Source organism: Eulemur rufifrons, chromosome 27 (assembly GCF_041146395.1).
Source record: "Eulemur rufifrons isolate Redbay chromosome 27, OSU_ERuf_1, whole genome shotgun sequence".
Taxonomy (NCBI): Eukaryota; Metazoa; Chordata; class Mammalia; order Primates; family Lemuridae; genus Eulemur; species Eulemur rufifrons.
In genome coordinates this window covers 13,557,723-13,579,581 of record NC_091009.1, presented here as the reverse complement: position 1 = coordinate 13,579,581, position 21,859 = coordinate 13,557,723, and the positions used below count along the sequence as shown (strand labels likewise).

The following is a 21,859-nucleotide window of genomic DNA, read 5'->3' as shown; positions in this document are numbered from 1 at the left end:
CTGTTTGTCCTCCATACCAATGCAGGAAAACTTTGACCCCAAGTATTCCCACATATTATTTGCATTAAGCATGTCACTTATGAAATGAGAAGTGATTTCAAGAGTTTTAGTGCTGAATCCTCATCTAAAACTTTATTTCCTTGTGCTGAATAGAACATATACACATCCATATTAAAAATAGTCATATTAGGCAAATTCAAATCTGTCAGTCTAGTTTTAGTCCAGAACCAAGCCAGTTATAGTCAGTGAGAAATTATACAGTTATCAGGTGAACTGATTTCCTTTCTTGGTGGTTCTTTGTGGAACAGATGAGAAATAAGGTGGCAAAGTACCAGTGAACATCTGGAGAAAATACCTAATTTTCTTCCTAACCCAAGTTAGCCACTGAATAGACAGTTGGCTCATTAGGTTCCCATGTACTTCATCTTCTATGAGAAAAAACCGTACATCATTCCTTACTTCAGATGTGAGATGCCAGGTGAAATATTTTCCACAAATACCTTAACCTCGTTACTGGAAAAAAAAATTTTTTTCCCCTAAAACTTTTATCATCAATGAATGAGTGTACAAACAGCATTTGGACATTAATCCCATGGTACAAAGATTTCCTGCAAAGTACCTTTAATATGTTTGCATCAGCAGCAAGCATTAGGACGTGCTTATTTGGCACCATAAGTTAGGTGTGCAGCACTACACATTAGACACCAAGTTTTCCCAACCAGTATTTATCTATGTGAATAGAAAAGCTGAACAAAAATATAGTTCTGATAAAGGCTGCATTCTCAAACCCTATAATACAAAGTAATATTTTTTTTCACAATTGAGGGTTGCCATTTAGGATTGTTTTGTTAATGATAAATAAAAACAGGAATTATTTAGAAGATAAAATACTTCACTGTTCATTACTGCTATACATTAAATGTCTTGCTATATGAAGAAATACACCTTCAACAAGCCAAAATATTTAAAACCAGTGTGTCAAATACCAAAAATCACAGCTATGTTATTGTTCAGCAACCCCATTCAAATGTAATGCATTCTCCCCCAGTCCCTCCCCAAAAGAAAATCATAGCTGCAGCAGAAGCTTAAAGTTTGCATGTTTGCATTCTGGGTTTTTAAATAAACACCCCACTCTGCAAACTTTATGGCTGCCACTGTACTTCAGTCTACCATATTTGACTTCAACAGGTAAAGCACTCTGCTGAGAATATAAAAAGTTATAAAAAGGCAATCATAAATGATTAAATATTGGTAGACATGTTGGCCTTCTTTTAATAAAAACAAAAATAGTTAATTGTCATCTATTTAAATAAGTATCGTTTGTTATAGAGTGTTCCAGTTACTGAAAAAGGGCTCTTAAAACCCAACTGCCTATATGTTTAAGCCTTACCCCTTTCCCCTTAATACATATTTGAGGGAAGTCATTTCATGTGCAAACTGGCAAAACAAATGTGGAGGAGAGGGGACTTCTTGAAATGATGTGCCCAATTAATTCTTGGTTTATTCTTTTGTAATACCAACTTCCAGAAAGTAAAATAACCAAAGAAATCTTAAAAATACACAAACAGACCTTCATCTTTGCATTCCTTTCCAGATAAACACAAGAAGTATATACAGCATGTTTAATAATATGCAATATGCAAAAGCTTTGTGTTGCTGTTAGCAACATCTATACCCACCCACCCTCCTTATTCACAAATGTACCTCTACTAAACACAATTACATCACTAAGCCTGTTAGTTTGAGAGGGTCTTAAATTTGTTAAAACTGGAAAATCTTTGTATAGGGGCTCCACTCATTTGACTCCAGGTTATAGACTTCCACCGTATTCAGAAATTCATTGCCATCAAATCCTCCCACTGCATAAATGGTATTCCCTACAGTTGTAATCCCAGCATTGCTCCTTGGTGAAGTCATATTTCCCATCATCTTCCATTCATTTCTGTTTGGATCATACATCTCCACACAACTGATGGCATGAGAACCATCAAAGCCACCACCTACAAACAGTTTTCCTACAAGAGAAATGAGACAGAGTTAAATCTATAGAGGCTAAAGTACAATAAGGGAAAGAAACCCGAAATCTGTCTTTTGCTTAAAAATCAGTGGTTTTTAAGTAGAAATGCCTGTTCATTCTGTCAAGAAGTATTTGTTAAATGCCTACCAATATGGCAAGCACCCTCTAGGAGCTGGGGACACAAAGTGAATCCAATCGATAAAAACTCATTCCCACATGGAACTTAGGCAACTTAAAAGGAGCAGGGAAAGGCAGCAGTCACAGCATCTAAATAAAGTATAATTCTCACAATAATTCTATGTGGTAATTACCATTACCATTTCACGGATGAAGAAAGGAGGCACAAAGAAGTTGGACAACTCACATAGAGATGCAGCTACTAAATGGCAAACCAAAATAGCTCTGTGCACTGGACTTTCTGTATTAGCCCAGTGTACAGAACTGACACTCAAAAAAAGTTATAGGAAAGCAGATTTCAGATAACCAAAAAAAACCTCAAGAGCTTCTCAATTGTATAAAATGATTTTGGTACAGAAATTTCTTCTGGAAACAAACATGCAGAACAGTAAATAGTTAAATTATCTTCACATGGATAAAAGGTTAGCATTAAATAACTCTGAAGCTTAGAAAATATTTTATTACTGATTCTCAAATTCATTAATTTCTCATCTGACCATCACTTAACCAACTTGCATCCATGTATCTGTAAAACGCACTGAACAACGTTCACAAAAATCTGAAGGCTCCAGGCCAGTGGGCTACTTGCTACCGTGTCTACACTTAAAGCTTTCATCAATTGAGGTATAAAGGTTTTATTTCCAATTAGGTATGGAACAGACAATTGAAAAAGACTAGGGATTAAGCATTTACTTTGTTTTGCAAATCAAATTCTTTAAATTCTTGCTCTAAAGAATGGGAAACTAAAATCTAAGATGATGCATTATGGGTATGGGTTTATGGAAGAAAATGACCCATCACCCATCAAAAGATTGATAAACTAATGTATTTAAGTATTATACATCAATGTGATGGTATTAGAAAACGGGGCAAAAAAAGTTATGTATCAAGGATTATGAATCTCTGATTAGAAAAGACATTTCTAAATGACAAACCACCAATCCCCATCACATTAGAAGAGATGGCTGTTTCTGAATTCTTAATGATACAGGTGAGTAGCTATCACTGAAATTTGAGAACAAACTCTTGCCACTATATAGTCATCTCGCCAAATCCCAACACTTACCATCAAGAACAGCTACTCCAGCTCCTCGCCTGGCCACATTCATGGGTGCAATCAGAGTCCAGGTGTTATTTTCAGGATTGTAACGTTCTACTGTGTTCAGACAATTCCAAGACTCTGCACCTCCGATTATGTACAAATAACCACCAAGCTCACAGACTGCAGACTGGTGTCTACCTATAAGAAGAAAAAGGAAAAATCGAGTCAAACCAAGATTACTGCCACATCGCCCAAAACTTTAAGTGTGTATTTCATACTGTTGATTCACAGGTCTTCTTTAAAAAACCCAACTTTAAGGAAAAAAAATCAACTTACGAATGTTAAGAGGAGCACAGCTTGTCCATGACTTTGTTACAGGATCAAATACATCACAATTTTTCAGTCCTTTTTGGCCATATGGATCAGAGCCACCAACGATGTATAATTTTCCATTCAGAGCACACACTCCTACGTAAGTATAAAATACAGTTATATATTGATAATTTACATATCATATTAAAATACTGGCTATGTCAGAAGAAAAGTTTATTACCTGCATTACAACGGTTAGTTCTCAGTTCTGGAACAGGAATCCAGTCATCTACGTTTGGATCATACATCTCTCCACAACTCAGGTCATCTGAATGTCCATTTGATCCACCTACCACATAGAGCTGGCCCTATGCCAAAGCGAGAGATGAGAGTTTCTGCCATTCTGAAGTTACGGAGAAAAAGCTAAATATGGGTTACTTCTGCAACATAATGCACTTACCATGAGTACGGCCATTTGAAATCGGGCTCTTGGTGTTCGCATAGGAGCAATAAAGGACCAATGATCTGTATGTGGATCATAGCATTCAACTGTTCGAAGACATTCCTCTCTGTTATAGCCACCTGGTAAAAGAAGCACAAAGATTTATGTTTAAAATATGAAACTGGACCAAAAAGTATTAAAAGTTTTAAAGGACCCATTAGTTGATGTTTTCAACTAAGTGATCATTATAGCTGAAAAATAACATCAGTGTGAGTAAATTGCTTAGTCTTGGCTTGAAAATTAGGAGAAAAATTTACCCACTTTACAGTTTTTAAAAAAAGTAGAAACAATGAACTGAAGGTTAGGCGTATTCATTCAGTAGTATTTACTTGTTATTTCCCTGTCTTCTTGGAATGCCATGGAAGAAAGCACATTAAACCCTCTCTCCCAAAGTTTGCATGTCACCAGCAAGTGTAAAAAAATACCCAATTATAAGCTTAGCCAGCTGAATGCTTCTGATAAAGCCTCATCCTTCCGCTCTTACCTGCGGCTATGAGTTTGCCATTCATTTCTGCTGTTCCCAGACCAGACCGTGCGTACTGCATAGGCGACATGGGCTTTTCGATTAGCTCATCTGGTTGCATCTCAAAGCTTAAACTCTTACTTAGTTTTGGAGTACTTGTTGGTGAGCTCTGAGGACTGTTTCGCCCATGAAGGAAAATTACAGAGAATACACCATCCAGCACAGCCAGGCACAAGTAAGTGTTATCTGTAAGCACAAGAGTTCCATGTTTAAGATGGTAAGATGGAATTATTAGCACTTTTGGTTGCTGTATGATCCTGAATTGGACTCCACAGTCTCCAAATGCCAGACTGGAACAATCTGCTATTGTTTTCCAAGTTTAATTGCTTCTGAGTTTTTCCCACAAATAGTCAATTTAAAAGTATTAAATTGACAACACTTCTTCTTAAAAATAGATAAGCTGAAGACAATCTGGCAAGTGTCATATACTTACTTGAAGTCTTTTCCGAAGCAATGATTTTCCACTCATGTTTAAGACTTTGTACTGTAGCATTTGGAGAAGAGAGACATCCAGTAGAACTGCTACTTATCTGCTTATGGCCATTCTCACGTGGTGGCTTTTTCTGCAAAATCAAAAGGTAGCTACAGAAACCTAGCCAAAGACCACACCTGATGTACCTTTTTGTTCCTGAGCTATTCCACGGCACTGAGTATCTTTTTCAATACTCAGTGCAAAAACACTGAGTATCCTTCACCTATGTGTGACACGTATAGCACACCACATTTAACACAAACCGACACTTTCTGATTGACACACTTACTGGCATCCTTCCATCTCCACTTAATAATGAAACAACTACACCCACACAGTAAGCCTGGTCAGAAAAAGTTCAATTTAAACAATTCAAAAATCATGTTGCAAATCAAGTATCAGAATGATACCTCAATAAAGGAAAAAATGGCCTATAATCCATATAAGCTCACAGATTCTTATATTAAGTATAGAATCTTTGAAAAGATGTTATAAATTTAAAATGGCATGAATTAACAGAGAATACATTTAACTTAAACCACTGTCTCCATGAAATTGTCAAACCTAACTACATCATATGTACAGGTACCCTTCATACAATGCCAGCAAAAAGTGAGCAGAGCCATCCAGTCACTCTGACAGTACTTTACAGAAAAAAGTAGCGATTACAAGAAACACTTAAAGGATATTTCTCTAGGGTTACCTTACAGGTAGAATAGAGTGCTTTTCTAGACCAACTACATCAAAATACAATAAAAAATAGTAATCAGAAATGAAACATTACTAAAAGAACCAAATATTCACAGAAGTAGAATATATAGGAACACTAAAAGAGAGAGAAATGAGCAAACTCAATTTCCAAATGACTGTAAGAGAACTATAGACACATGTGTTCTCATACATGTGTGAGTTTTCTTTGACGGCTTCCTTCCAATTACGTTACTCTTTTCCACTTCCAAGGGATATATAGAACTGAAGTCCAGGCTACTCTGAGAACTGCCAAGTGAACAGGTACCACCTTCAGTACCTGGCCAAATATGTTCATCCACTTATTCTGGTCTAGAGGGCCAGACCACATGGATAGGTAAGATTTCTAATGGCAATTTCTGTTGTTTGTGGAAGCAAAAAGCCATGTAACAAGTAAAAGAGAAAAAGATTGTGGTAGCTACTTGGAGCTATAAAAAAAAAACAAACTACCAAACGTTAGGCCTTTTGACTGAATCCAAATTTTCAAGAACAAATTCTTTCAATAAAGGAAGTCTGGATTTGGTCAAGGGGCCACACTTGGGGATCTGCAGGGCCACACGTGGCCTTGAGGCCACAGGTTCCCCACCTCTGGCTGGGCCATTCAGCAAGTGTGGTTACAACATATATAGGCTATTTTGAAAAAGCAGGGAATGTATTATGGCAATGGTTATCATTAAATTCCATTTAGATATTTATTATGTACTTAGGTATTAGGCACTTTATTCACATCATCTCTTTTAGTCCAGGGAGGGTGATATTATCTACCGATTTTAACAGATAGAAATATTGAAACTCAGAAGATATGCATAGCCAGAGGCAATACAGCTAAAATAAAGATTCTTAAAAAGACAGAAAATCACAGATGTTGGCAAGGATGCAGAGAAAAGGGAACGTTTATACACTTGTTAGTGGAAACTAGTGCAAGCTCTATGGAAAACGGTATGGCCATTTCTCAAAGAACTGAAAATAGAACTACCGTGTGATCTAGCAATCCCACTACTGGGTATGTACCCAAAGGAAAAGAAATCAATATATAAAAAAGATAATCATATATTTATCGCAGTACTATGCAAAATAGCAAAGATGTGGAATCAACCTAAGCATTCATCAACAGAGGATGAGAAAATGTGGTGTGTGTGTATACAACGGAATACTATTAAACCACAAAAAGAATGAAATCATGTCTCACAGCAACATGGATGGAACTGGAGGCCATTATCTAAGTATAAAAATTCAGACACAGAAAGACCAATAAATACCACATGTTCTCACTTATAAGTGGGAGCTAAATAATGTGTCCATATGGAAGCAGAGTGTGGGATGATGGACGATGAAGACGTGGAAGGGTTGGGGGTGGGGGAAGCAGATGATGGGCAGTGGCTTGAAGGGTACAATGTGTTGCTCCAGTGAAGGATGCACCGGAGGCACTAACTTCACAAGGCAATACACCAGTGTAGCAAAATAGCACTTGTACTCCATGAATATATACAAAACATTGTGTTAAAAGATCAAGAATTCTGAATAAACTGTACTCTTACACTATGACACAATCTGTCATAGTACAAAATACTAGGAATAAAAGGTAAGGTTAGAGATATCTAACTTTATCTGCTATTAGGAATTACAAGGTACACAAAACCCTATCCCACTCTGTGGAAAGAAGGGGTCCCAAGTGTCACAAATGGATGGTGCTTACCACACTGAGGATGTATTACAGGAAGAAAAACTATTGTAATGCATAAATGAAAAGTGAGAGAAAAATGAATGTGGAAGAGAACGGCACTGTAATAAGGAAGGCAACAAGCCTAACACAGAAAGGATGGTTACCTCCTTTATATGTAAAGGGGATATCCCTAAACCTCCCAGAGAAGGATTTAACAGTTTACTCCTTCAAACTTTCTTCTCCTACCTGAGGTAGCTTTTACAACATGGTTAGATTCTATTTGTCCTCCAACTTTTCTAATGGCTTATCTTCAAACTCCTTTTCCTGTTCCTGAAGCCTAATGTGTGTCCCCTCATCCCTATTCACTTCATGATCTCTATCCATGGCACCACATTCTAATGAGTCACACATGTCCGAATCCCAGTCATTCTCAAATTCTTCCTAAACAATCACTAAGGCCTCCTAAGTTGCCTTTGTAAATATAAATGTCTGTTTATAGACATAAATAAAGAATCCATCCTTTCTCCTCATGCCCTTTGATTAAACCCTCATCATTTTTAAAAAACCTGAATAACTGCTTGCAATTGTCTACAAGTTAGTCTCAGAAGCTTTAATCTACCCTCTATGTCTGATTATAAAAATAGGAAGGGTCCAAGACAATAATTTCGGAAACTAAAAAACCACAAATCAGTTGGTATCCCCCAACCCAGAGACTGTTATAGTTGGAGCTCTAATAATTAGACTGGTTCCCAGTTTTTCATTATTACTCAAATTGTGAAATATATCTGTTCATCTCACTCTACTCCTACCTAAAACTGCATGTAGGCTTCCCATTGTCTGTAGGACAAGGTATGAGCCCCATTCCGGTAGCATTTACCTAATTTCTTAGTCTTATGACCTGCAATTCCAAGAGTACCATCCTTGTACACACATTCTTTGCTAGCTAATGTATCTCCATCTGCTATACAAACTCCTCTAAATTGTAACAGCACTCAAAAGTTTCCTCCTCTGTGAAACATCCTGGTTTCCCTCGTCTCCACTATGCCCTCCTTTTTAGGCCTTTTGTAGATACCTCTTAAAATTCTGTATTATTTCTCTTATAAGGTCCTACAAGCAGAAACTGTCTGTCACACATTTTTGTGACCCTACACTGAACATTATGGCCTGCAACTTAATTGGGCACTCAGTGTCTGCCCTGATAACATAACCATGTAGGCTACTACCGAGTCTACCATTTACCTTCTAATTTTTAAAGGAAAACACCCCTTAATCTGGGTTGACTCTGACTACTTTGTAACTGATCCCTCACTAATACACTACTGAGCTAAAGGTCAAATAAAAAGAATACATACTGTCTGACCATTTACATAAATTTGACTGTGTCAGAAGGTTGGATAATGGTTTCTTTGGGGCAGTGTAGGGCAGTGACTAGGAAAGGGCAACAGGAAGGCTGCCAGGATGCCAGAAATCTTCTCTTCTTGACCTGGGTAGTGTTTATGCTGGTGGGTTCACTACATGGCGCTTATGGTTTATGTACTTTTCTGTATTTGTCCATAAACTAAAAAAGTTTACACCTGGTATGTTTATTCTCTATTAATTGTTGGTAATGTGTTTGAATATGTATGTTTACCTACTAAAGGTAGGGAGAAAGTAAAATTGTATTTTATAGAAGGCAAAGTAACTTAATCAGTGCAATGGAACTCATGTGTTTTAATTCATTTTGTTCAAGAAATTTCTAGATCAGGGTGTAACATATAATGAACCACTTTAAAATTTACTAAACTGTATATAGTCCATCTTAACGATACCATTTCTAATTTGAAATAAAGGAGCTCAGTAATTAAAGAAATATCCAAAATTTCTTTCATAGCTATCAACAATTTAAGTTCCGTTGCACCTTTTTATAAAATTGGGTCTATTAGTCATGCCTGCTGCAAACAACTATTTTTCACAATCTTACTACAATAACATAATTTCTACATTGTTTCACCTTCTTGGCCCCTTTTCTTACTACTTATAAATCCCCTTACTACTTATAAATCTTATCCTATTTAATTAGAAAAAAATTTATATAGGGTTTCCTAATTTGTTAATTTCTTTTCACAGGGCAAAAATGCTAGTAACTCTAAGATATGCTTGTTTTCTCCCAAAAATGTTTTTGTCCAGTTATACCAATGAAATTGGTCTACTTTCCTTTACTAAAGGAAAATTTAAGTATGCTATAAAATTCTCTCGTCAAACTTTAACCTGAGGTTACCTCAGACTGTGCAATGTGTACCTGCACAAACTGAATGTGGTCATCATCACTGCCAAACACCTCAGCCTGTCCATCTAGTAGGTTCCCATCAAGCAGCTTGTGATCAGCTGAGTAGTACAAGGTTTGAACCTGCAAAACAGCAACAGAACACCCATGTGGCTACGGTCACCATGGCTACTCCACTAGTATGCAGATTACACAAACGCCTCAAGGTAACCTCCAGTGTGCTTCTTGAGCTTCTTGACATGTTACTCTGGCAGGATCCCGAAGTAAAGAAAAATACATGTCATGGTAGTAAAAATTTAAAAACCAAAATCCAAAAACCAAAATCAAATACAAAATCTTCCACTACTGGCCGAGGAGTCCTTGGCTTGATTGGCTTGAAAGAAATCTTCACTTTTTTCATAGCTTCTATTATACAGCACTAAGAAAAAAGGCACTAGTACAATATATAGACTCTTAAAGAATATACATGTTTACAATAAAATACTGAATATAGTTTACACCTCTGAAGATAAATGGTCTCATTTCCATAAACATTTCCCTCCTGTAGGCAATGTCAAGAAAAACATAAAGAAAAAACAAACGGCAAAAATTCATGTAAGCTGTAGAGATTATCTCCCTTGACAGATGCAAATATATAGCTAATGCATCTGATTTTCAAGTGGGAAATCATATAGAATTTAAAGATCATCTGTTAGCCCTTTTAGAACATAAGGATGACAGTGCTTTTCCAGGCCTAACAGATTTGGTAAGCCTTTAGGGACTCCGAAAGGCTTAAGTGGAGTGATAAACTCAAGGTTTATTCTACTGCTCCACATGCATATTTTTAATCTCCACCATTTCTCCATTAATTTTGTTTTTCTTATGTGTTTTAAAAAATAGCCCAAGTTAAGTGAGTGACTGCATGTATGAACAACACCATTGAAAAACACAAAGCTTTAAAGATGAGAATCCTGTAAAGGAGTAAACACCATTAAATCATCATCGTTCTCTGCCCACAGCGGATTTTTCTTAGGAGAACTGGGGCAGGACTGCTGCTTCTTTACGTGTCAATACACTTGAAGTTTCTTCTTGTTTCTTCAGTCTTGGGTATCCTAGTTTTGTTAATAAACCTATGGGGAGATAAATCAATGGGGAGGAACAACCATTAGAAGCTTTTACCTACTTGTTAAATTTAAAGCAAAAACCTGTGAAGAAAAATTAAGAATCTACAGAAAATCTCAGTACCACCTCCCATTTCTACAGCAAATTACATGCTACTTTAAAGAAAGTTAATAGCACATAATAAGCAAAGAAATAAAAAAAGAAAAGCAGAAGACCAAACTGAACAGTTCATTCAGCTCACCTGGACACCCCCCCTGTTTCTCAGCTTAGGGGTACCTATAGCAAAATTTAAATTCTTTAGGGTCATGGTTATAAAATAAAAGTGAAAGGGAATCCTTTATGTTATAGCAAAGTAATTTTTAAGAATTGTTGAATCCCATTTACTCTAAAACTAACCTCTTCCATCAGCTCTTCCAGACTGTCTCCATTCTCCCAGATGCTACGCTGCACCCAGTTGATTACCTTTGTATACAATTTGCCATTGCTGGGTAAGCACACATTATCTTCAAGCATTACCTCCAACTGAGTTGAGAAAAAACAATGACACACACATCAGTGTTGAGTTTTTAATTCTCAGCTTCTCAATTTCACAATAAAGTCGTCATAGATGCCCAATTACATTCCATATGTTTAATTTGTAAGGAAATCAGTAACCAAAAACAAAGAAAGTAAACAAACTGGTAGGCAGAAACTCATTATGTGCTAAAATCAACAATAAAATTTCAATGTATTGTTTTTATAACCATTATTCACTTGCTTGAAACAAGGACAAAGATTTAAACTAGATAGTATTAATCTGTTCATAGATTTTCCTCCTTACCTTTAGCCTTGGAAGCTTAAGAAACTCCTCCTCTTCTGAAATTTGTAACAAATGCTCCTGAATATAAGCATCAACCTTATTCAACAAACGGGAGTCTCCCATACAACTTGCAAAATTTCGGTAAGAGATGCAGCTGGTAACATCCATTCTAGATAGTAAATAATCGCCACAAACCTTGGGAAAGAAATATATGTGTGCCAACAATTACATCTATTTTAATCAACAAATATTTAAAGTTCAACGTGTAAGCACCAAGTGCAGATATAAAGATGAATCAAAAATCAGTCTTAATACAACAAATTTAATAGTGAGACTAAAACATACAACTGATAAATATCAAAGAATGCTGCACAAATGTGTAAGTTGTTTAAGGAGAGATGCAACAAACTGAAATGCTATGTAGGTTCAGATAAGTATTTTCAACTATTAGAATAATTCAGTAAGGCTTCATGAAAGGCAGAATCTGGACTGGGCTCTACAGGAGAGGTGATGTTGATGTGGAATGCAGATAGGAAGTAGGGAAGATGCTGCAAACGATTTACTTTGGTTGGAGAAAAGACAACTGGGAAAAAATTTTGAAAATGAAACTACATTAAGGAGAACCCGAAATGCTAAACTCAGGCATATGTGCTGTAAATAAGAAAAATGATTTTTAAGCAGAGGAGTGGCATTAGAGGAAGGGCCAGTAAACCAAACTTTTTTTTAAGGGCCAGACTTTAGGCTTGTGGGACATATTGTCTGTCACAACCACTCAATTCTGTCACCATAGCTGGAAAGCAGCCAGACCATATGTAAATGAATACACATGGCTGTGTTCCAATAAAACTTTATAAAAACAAGCAGCTGGCCCATGGCCTACAATTTACTGACCACCCCCCGCCCCGCAACATTCAAGGATTAAATGCCCTTTTTCCTATGAATTATTAAGTACTTCTCACTGGTATTAAATTCTAGAAGGAATACTTTAAAGAGGAAGCCAGGAAATGTAAGAGACCAGAGAAGTGAGGATATAAATTATGTTATTTACTCTTGATAAAAACAGATGAATTAAAAAAAAAATTTTGTTCTGTTTGTTTTTTTCACTAAAGTCCCGCTTCACAGAACAGATGAATATTTTAATTCATGCTATTAGAGACTGACACAGCCACCCATCCAGAGAAGACTGCTGAAAGAGTGAGACTTTAGCTCAAATTATCTGAGAGGCAGTATGATCCTGCTACCTTATTACAGACAAAGAGTTAAAATAACATATTCAATTCTCTGAGGGAAAAAAAGGGGCATTTTCAAGTTCTTGAGATTAACAAAATGTTTTGTGATAAATTCTGCATTCTGATCATATAAATATTAATAAATCCTTGAATATTACTTCTAATACTCTACCTGCTTTACTCGGTCCATCTTCAGCTTCTTTGCTGCAGAATAAACATCTTTTACTAACTCCTTATCAGCTTTCAACCTATTAAAAAAATTTCTTTATTATTTATGATACCAAAGCCTTAAAACACAGATACTCAATATAAATATATTTAGAGAGACTTGGAATTTTCTGATGTTCCCTAATTATGTGGTTTACTTCAAAGTACTTACTGAGCAGTGTAGGCATAATTCAATAAGACTTCAACAGCTTCTGGATTGAGATCATCAAATTTAACATGAGAAACTCCATGAGGATCACTATCACTATTAAATATTTCAAATAAATAGGGACTGCAGCAAGCCAATACCGCTCTGTGTGCTAACATCTCATGACCACAGACCTGAAATTATAAAGAATTAAAATGAGAAGTACCGTGGATTATGTGTTTCTCTAGCTAATTACGACATCAGACTCCTTTATGTTACATTTCTAGGTGAAGCATTCTTTTTAAAAAGTCATTTCATTAACTGCCTATGAAAAAGAAAACAAGCAAATCTAAGAACTTATGGCTTTTCGTAACAAAAGATCAGTTCTGTAAGTTTCCAATTAAGTTTTAAATACCTGAAGTCGAACATCACAGAACTGGCCACTTTTCCTCAAGGCATTTAATTTGGCAACAGAAGACTCAATAAAATTTTCATCTTCAAACATCAAATATCCGTTAGGAATCATTTTTCCTTATAAATGTGGCTAAAATAGCAGAAAAAGAGCGGAGTTATTTTACTTGTAAATGGTGGTTTTTAAAATGTAAAGAGTAATACAATATCTTTATTCTCAAATTCCAACCTATAAATAACATATAAAAATTTTATCCTTGAGGCCAGAAGTTTGAGACCAACCTGGCAACACAGCAAGACCCTGTCTTTACCAAAAAAAAAAAAAAAAAAAAAAAAAAAAAAAAAAAGCTGTCATCACACTAAAACCTAGCTAAAACAACATTGGCGTTGAATGTCCAAGTCTTTGTACCCCCATACTTCGGTCTTAAGTCCTTTTAAGGATTCATATAGTATCTCAACAATTTTGGCCAGGTTTCCATGCCTATTAGCACATTCATTCTGAAGGGAAGCAAATGAAACTCTGTCCTACCCAAACCCATATAATGAGCAACCTGAAAGCCTGAAAGGATGTGAAGTAGCCATCACTTACAGGTTTCCTTGGATTTGGGCTTCTGTTTCCTTTACTCACACATGAGAAAACTGTATTCATTCCAATTCTACCCTTGTTCACTTTCCTTAAAGGGCCCCCACTATTTGACTCTATTCTTCAAAATTACGTATTATCAAGATTTAGATGTGGAAAATTGCCTGATTCTTCCTTGGCCTAAAACATACACTTAAAAATCGAATACGTCTCTTCACTGTATCTGCCACATGATTTTTATAAATGTTTTGAAATATATAGAGAAATTTAAAAAGACAAACTTACAGTCTGTTCATTTTGTAAGTTTCATATATTTTAAATCACTTAAGATTACATAATAGTAACTTCTTTAAAAGTTTTTGCATTTCACTTTTACTTCTAAACAATTGACTAAGAACTACACAAAATACATCACTAAAAAGCAGTAATATATTTCATTTTGAAGTAACTGATTTATTTAAAGTCAAACTATAGAAAGGTAAATTATGAAAACATTTTCCACATTCATATTCAAATTATTATTGGCTTCTTTGCCTTTTTAAAAATTATGAAAGACTATTAATATACTCTGCACAGTCTTCAGAAAAACAATGTACCTTAATACTGGCCTGGGCACTGAATATTCACTTACCTACTATATTGGTGACAAATATATTTCTGAGAACTCTTAATCCAAAGACAAAGGAGTGTTAAAACACAGCACGTTGTCAAGGTGTGAAGATAGGTGGTTGGAGTAAAGGCAGACGTGTCTTAAGCTCTAATTGTGACTCCAAAACTATCAGGCTTGAAAATGATGTAATCAAGTCCTTAAAAGCTATAGACACAAATTTCTTCGGTGATAATGGTACATCATAATCTGTAACAATGACAAATTAAGTTAGATATTCACAGTGATCAAAGACTGTTACTGTTATTGACCTAGGTAGAGCAGATCATGCAAAACAAGTCCTGATCTTTGATTTTGAGGTAAATGGCAAAAATATTCACACTACATAAAAAAAAAACACAGATGCAATTATACATAAATATTTTTAACTTAACTTGACTACCTAGGTGATCTTAAAAGACAAACTAATACACAAACCTTACCCAGAGGGCAAGAGCTAATGACTTACTGTCTAAGTGGGGTATAAAAGCACAGGGATCACAGAACAAATGTAAACAATGGTTAACTCAATATTCTTTACTATTAGATTCCAACTAATACATAAACATGTGATCTGTTTTTAGGAGCCAGCAAGCAATCCCTGGGCATTATTCCCAAACTGGTACATAATGTTACAAACCAGAGATACTGGTCCTCAAAACCCCGCCTCTGTAATTTTGTTCAAATTGTTCTCTCTACCTTAAATGCCCTTAACCCAACCTCTGCCAGATGCAATCTTACAGTCATAAAGCCTCTTGTAAAATCCTCCCAGTTGGGAAGCAGATTCTCCTCATCCTCCGCACCCAGAATCTTCCCTGAAAGGTAGGTATGTATGATCTTCCAGCTGGTCTATTCTGAGCTAATGCTTCTATATACCTGGTTATCTTCCTTGATTCCAGACCCCATGAAGGCAAAGCCTCTGTTTTGTTCATCTTTTGTATCCAAACCCATTTCCCCCCTACCAGGACTAGCCAAGGAACCTGAACATAAAGATGAGTAATTTGTTGAAACAAACTAAATAAACAAAAGGGAATATACTGATGCCTGTGCTTTGCATGATCATTTTTTTCATACAAAGTAATAACCAGCAATGGAATTTCTGGTTCAAACCTAATCTTCAAGGTAATCAGTACTCCTACTTATTCTTTCCCCCTTCATTTTCACATGTCATCCATTACTAGTGTCAAATTCAGATGGCACTTATTTTTTAATCACCTGAACTGGTCCTACACCACTGTTAATTCTGGAAACCAGAACTAAGTAAGAAATTATTTTAAATATGTGCAAATATATCAATTTTTAGGAATATCTTAAAATGACTTGGATTTGCCTCATGCATCAATCAAGCCCACAATTCTAAATCTAACAATTATGTCAAAGTAAATAATCACTTACCACAGGCTCCACTGCAAGCTGGTCTAGTACTAATGCAACAGACCAACTGTGTTAAGTTCAGCATATTGACATCTTATATGTCTCCATAACTTATGTTTCATTTCAAGGAAACCCAAGTATTCCAACTCAGCTTGGGATTGTTGTGAAGGCTTACCTCTGCATCAAAACTATATTAAACTGTTATATAATACTGATTTCCTTGGCTCTACAGTTTTATCTAGGTTGGTTAATTCAGCTTTTCTTAAGAAATTAGAAATGTTCTCCCAAATACACGTAATTAATTATACACAGAGATAACACACTATCCTAAAGAAGCCAAAAAATTAGCCAGCCACAAGCCTGTAGTCCCAGCTACTCAGGAGGCTGACGCAGGAGGATCGCTTGAGCTCAGGCATTTGAACCTGCAGTGAGCTATGATCCAGCCACTGCACTCCAGCCTGGGCAGAGCATGACTGTCCCTTAAAAATATAACAAAACAAAACAAAACTTCTTCCATGTCCTTTGGGAGAACACATTGGAGAATTTTTGGAGCAACTTGGCATAGAATGAGTCCTACTACATTTAGTACTTGAGTTTTAGTTCATCAAGGTCTTAGTAGGAACCTCAACTCTTTAATATCTACTGATCAGTACAACGCTGCTTGATTTTTAAAAGCTAGGCCAAGTCCAGATGGCATTTAAGTTAATAAAAACTTACTTTATTCAATTATTGCTCTCAATAACTATGTCCTTCCTCCTGACCTCCCCCCAAGTTTGGTGGAAGTCAGATCAACTTCTACCTGTAAAACCATGTTTTTGAAAGTTCACAATCACTTTCATTAAAGTAAGCTTGAGCAAATGAAGTGTTTTAAAACTACCCCTGAAATTCATGGAAGATCTTATGTGGTCTATGAAACTCAAGCACAATAACTAGTGGAATAAAAAAATGGGGAGAATGTTTTTCTTTGAAAATCCAAACCAAAAAGCCCAAACATCCTAGAGTCACATAAGAGTATAAAACTTATTTAAAAAATTTTGTTTGGTATTTAAAATATACTTCCAATTAATCTACTTTTAAGATTAAAACTGGGATCAAATACAATATACTCTGATAAATACAATATATTTCAGTTCTCTTGTACGGCTAGTACAAGAAAAAAGAATACAGAAGATTCATAAATGAGTAATTAACTGCTTAACACCCAGCAGTTCACAAATTACCATAGCCCAGAAAGATTAGCTTAAGTGAAATACAATTCAACAGGTCTTATCAAAGAGTTATAAAAAAGGTAGGCATAATATGGCCTCTCCCAAAATTCTCTGGCTTTCCTTAAGAGCAAGATAAAACACTATAATCAAACTTTCAAAACATCCTTAAAACTTCAAGGCAAATTATAAATATTTAAGTGTAAAGGCAATCTTTTGAGGGCAGTCAATTCCCACAAAGTAGCAATCAACTCCATTTTAAAAGGAGAGACTTTATAATACAAAGTAAATCAACAGACCTTTTTAAAACCAGAAGTTTCAGCTTCCCAATGAACCCTCTAAAAACCACTATCACTATCCATCTGCATCAGAACTCACCAAACTCACTCATTTGCTCCATGCTTTTAACATCAGAGTTTTATAATTCTTTCACTAGAAAACAAACATTTGTGGCACCAAACATATGTCAGGCACAAAGTGAAATGGAATGCTTATGACACAATGGAGTTAACTCAATTCCCTATCCTTAACCACTTCACAGGCCGGACAGGAAGACAGATAAACCAGTAAAAACAGCTTGAACAAAAGGGAAAAAAGGTTATGACAGCAAATATATTCTAGACATGCAGCTATTTCATTTCAATAGATTGTAGATTTGTAAAGTTGCAGGATGCATATGGTAAACGGTGGGAGAGGAAGTAAGAGAGACTAATTCCAAGGTTTAGAACAGTGCTGAGAATCGAGAACAGATGAAGGATTTAAGTAAGGAAGCATAGGGCATTGAAACATACATGTGGGGGATGGATAACAGGAAATAGTGCAGTTAAGTAAAGATTCTGTACACCACTCCTTAACTAAGGCAGTGGAGACTTAAGATATTCTAGCTTGGATGTCCCATCATTATTCAAATACATATCATAATTAAGAATTCCAAGAAGCATAACACAGAGTCGTTTTTAGTTTGCTGCATGGAGAAAGATAGGAAGGAAGGAAAGGAAGAGTTTGGTTTGGGGTGGTCTATTGCTGAGGTACCTGTTAGGCATTCAGGTTGATATTAAAAGTGCAAGAATATTGATCTAGGTACAGGTTCAGAAACATTTACCAAGGTGTTAACTTCAGTTTACAAGATAAGTATGTATTTTTTTTTTTTGTGGTTCTAACAAAAACCCAGAAATCACTTCCTTATTCAAAATACGTCAATTTACACTCTAGCAGAGCACATGGTGGAAGGACCCTAACCTTTAAGAATTCCTACTTGCAGGATTTAACTATACAATCATACTGCTAAAAAGTTGATAAAGTTACTTTTTAGGATACTTCACTTTATCATCAATGATTAAGATAGAGCCTAATAGGGCCAGGCATGGTGGCTCGCACCTGTAATCCCAGCACGTTAGGAGGCTGGGACGGGAAGATTACTTAGGATCAGTAGTTCAAGACCAGCCTGGGCAACTGTGAGACCCTTGTCTCTACAAAAAGTAAAAAGTTAGCTGGGTGTGGTGGTGTGTGCTTGTAGTCCCAGCTACTCAGTAGGCTGAGGCAAAAGGATTGAGTCCAGGAGTTTGAGGTTGTAGTGAGCTTTGGTGACACCACTGCACTTTAGCCCAGGCAACGGAGCAAGAGCATCTCAAACAAAACAAAACAAAACAAAATGGTATTTCCCTAATAGTGAAGACTTAAATTAAAAAACTTATTTGCAAAATCACATTCAATTGCCATCTAATATATCCTTCAGGCAAGAAAAACAAAACCCCATCTTCCAAAAGCAAGTAGCCAAAAGACACTAAATAAATTTGAAATGCTTTGTCATGGAGGGAAAAGTCAGAAATAAAGAATTATAAATTAAGACAACGGCTACAGAAATCAGTATCTATTAATTAATTAGAGGTTTCATCTATTAGGAAAATAGGGTCTTTCTCTGGTTAGTGGTTCAAGTCCTGTTTACCTCATCTACCAAATTTTGATAAGTAAGTAGCCTGCCAGCTGGTATTAAATGATACTAGTCTCAATCCAATTCTAAAGTCAGTTTACCTCATGTCCAGACTTACAAATACAACTGCTCCTTCAGCATCTTTAAGACACATGTTTCAGCAGGATTCAGCCTAAAAGTATTCATCAGTATTTGTTATTCCTAAACCAACAGCTGGAGTAAGAATTATTAAAAGAAAATATGGCATGGTGGTAGTCTAGTCTATGCTGTACTTGTTCAGCTGTTAATAGTACCAGGCTTCCAGAGTTGTCATTTATTACTAGACAGGCGATCACAACACATAGGAACTCAAAGAACAGCTTGACGTTCTAACTCGCCATCAGACATCAGGAAACAAAAATGCGCCCTGTAGGCGATCTGATTTCTCCTTGTTTGAAATGTCAGCTGTCTCAAACCAACAGATTTGTCCACTACGTATTGGGGGGAAAAAGTAAACGTAGTTCTGAAATAGTGGTTCAAGTTCCCCTGCCTTCAACCCTAATCTGAGATACCTTCCGATCATCAAGACCAGAGTCCCTTAGCAAAAAGAGGGGAAGTATGGAAAAAGAGCAAACCTCACCACCTACTTCTTTCGTAAAAAAGAGCGCCCAAGAGTGACAGGCCCGCGCTGCAGCCCCAGGCCTTCCTCCCCGCGCGGCCAGGCCGGCGCCCATTTCGAAGGCTGGGAGGCCAGGCGCCCTGCGCCCGCACACCCCCGCCCCGGATTGGCCGGCCCCGCAGTCATTCAGCGCCGACACGTCAGGGCAGCCGCTCCCTCCCTCCTCCCGCCCCCTTCTCCCCGCGCTTGGCAAGAAAAGCGGGCAACGTGGAGCGGGAACAAAGGACCCCGCGGCCCACGGCGATCGGGGACTCGGTGCCACCCCACTCCAGGCCCGGGGCTGGCTGCCCGCCCACAGGCGCCGAAGCCCCGGAGGTCTCACACAGGAGAACCAGATGCCAGGCAAACCCAATGCGAGGCGTCCGTTCCCGACAGCGAGAACGCACAGTCCCGCGCCCTCCTTCTGGCGGGTCATCCCCGCCCGGTGGCGCCCTGACCCAGGCCCCCAAGGACCCCTGGAGCAAAAACCTCGCGGTCCTCCCACCCTGCCTCCCCTGCCCCGGGGAAGAAAAGGGACCCGAGCCTCCGCGCTCTCCGAGGCGGCCGGCACCCGCCCCCGGCCGCCAACGCGACTCGGCAACCATGGCAGCGGCTGGAGCGCTGGCTCAGCGCGGCGCCAGCTTCTTGTCCCAGAGAGCGGCGACGGCTCGGGGCGTCCTCCGGGGAGACCAGGACACCGCTCCGCGCTTCCCACCCTTTCCCCGGCCGCCTGCGCCCTCTCCCTCATCTGCCGTCTGTAGAACCAGCGCGTATTACCTGGTTCATCTCTGAAGAGACGGAAAAATTCATCTCTAGAGCTTCGATGGGGAGCAGGAGGAAGCGGGCGGATCGGCCCAACGGAAAGCGCCTCGAGGCGACGGAGGGAGGAAGCGGTCGAGCGGGAGGACGAGCGGCCAGTCCGTGGAGGCTGCGAGGAGTGGGGGGAGGGCGCCACCGAGAATTCGCGGGAACTCGCTCGCTCGCTGGCACAGCCGCGCCGAAGCAGCAGGCGGAGAAACTGCGCCCAGCCGCTCCGAGCGACCGACCTCCACAAGCCACCGGGAGACACTGCCTCCGCCGCCGCCGACCGCTCGCGCCGCACCCCCTCGCACGTCACCACGTGCGCAGCCGCTGCCGCCAACACCTCCCAGCCCGCTTCCGGCTCGAATCCCTCGGCAAATCACAGGCGAGCGCCAGAAAAATCCAGCTTTAGGCCCCGCCCCCGCCGGAGGCCCCGCCCACGGCCCGCCCCGCCCGTCTTCGCTGGCACCAGCTCCTTCCATCACAGTTCTACTAGGTCAGCGCAAGGTGATCCGGGGAGGGAGGCGGCGCTTCCTTGGCGCCCCTTTTACTTATCGCGCGCGGCTCCCTCCCTCCCTTGCCCGGTACCCTCGCTTCGCCCTCTCCGACTGTCGCGGAACTGGTTCCCTCCAGCCGCCCTCACCTGTTCTGCCTTCCCCTAGAGGCACAATAGCTACAGAGATCAGACGTGGGAGATTAGATTTCTCGGCGTCAGACTTTGTTCTGGGCAACAGCCCTAGACTGGAGCTGCCCGCAGTGGACCTAAGAGGCACCGGCCCTTACCTTTGGGTTGGGGGGGATATGAGCGTGCAAGGAGATGTGGAGATTGTAAGGAAGAAGAGAGGCACTCAGTGAGAAGGGGCTGGACAACTAACCCCTCCTTTGGCCTGGTTTGGGTGAGAAGATTCAGTAACTTGGGGAAGAAACAATTGGAGAAGGCATAATACTAACAGTGTAGCCATAAAAAACCCATTTCTACTTTTCATCCCCTGGGTTTCTATTTTGTCTGGTTGCAGCTCTTCCTCTCAGGGACACTGAGTCAGTTCTTTACTGGTCTTGCCCTCTTTTGG

At 38.6% G+C, this 21,859-nt stretch overlaps 1 protein-coding gene across 1 annotated transcript; it reads right to left on the bottom strand.

The window, feature by feature from the left end:
• Window positions 1–104: 104 nt before the first annotated feature.
• IVNS1ABP (influenza virus NS1A binding protein) lies at window positions 105–21,058 on the bottom strand. Its single transcript, XM_069459427.1, has 15 exons — window positions 20,766–21,058; window positions 14,828–15,052; window positions 13,618–13,746; window positions 13,227–13,396; window positions 13,020–13,095; window positions 11,640–11,813; window positions 11,216–11,341; window positions 9,734–9,841; window positions 5,007–5,136; window positions 4,535–4,759; window positions 4,009–4,130; window positions 3,790–3,916; window positions 3,573–3,704; window positions 3,261–3,434; window positions 105–2,015 (listed from the first exon to the last, which is right to left on the bottom strand). Exons 3-15 carry the CDS (start codon window positions 13,726–13,728, stop codon window positions 1,762–1,764), a joined length of 1,929 nt encoding a protein of 642 aa, XP_069315528.1. The 5' UTR covers window positions 13,729–13,746; window positions 14,828–15,052; window positions 20,766–21,058; the 3' UTR covers window positions 105–1,761.
• Window positions 21,059–21,859: the final 801 nt, after the last annotated feature.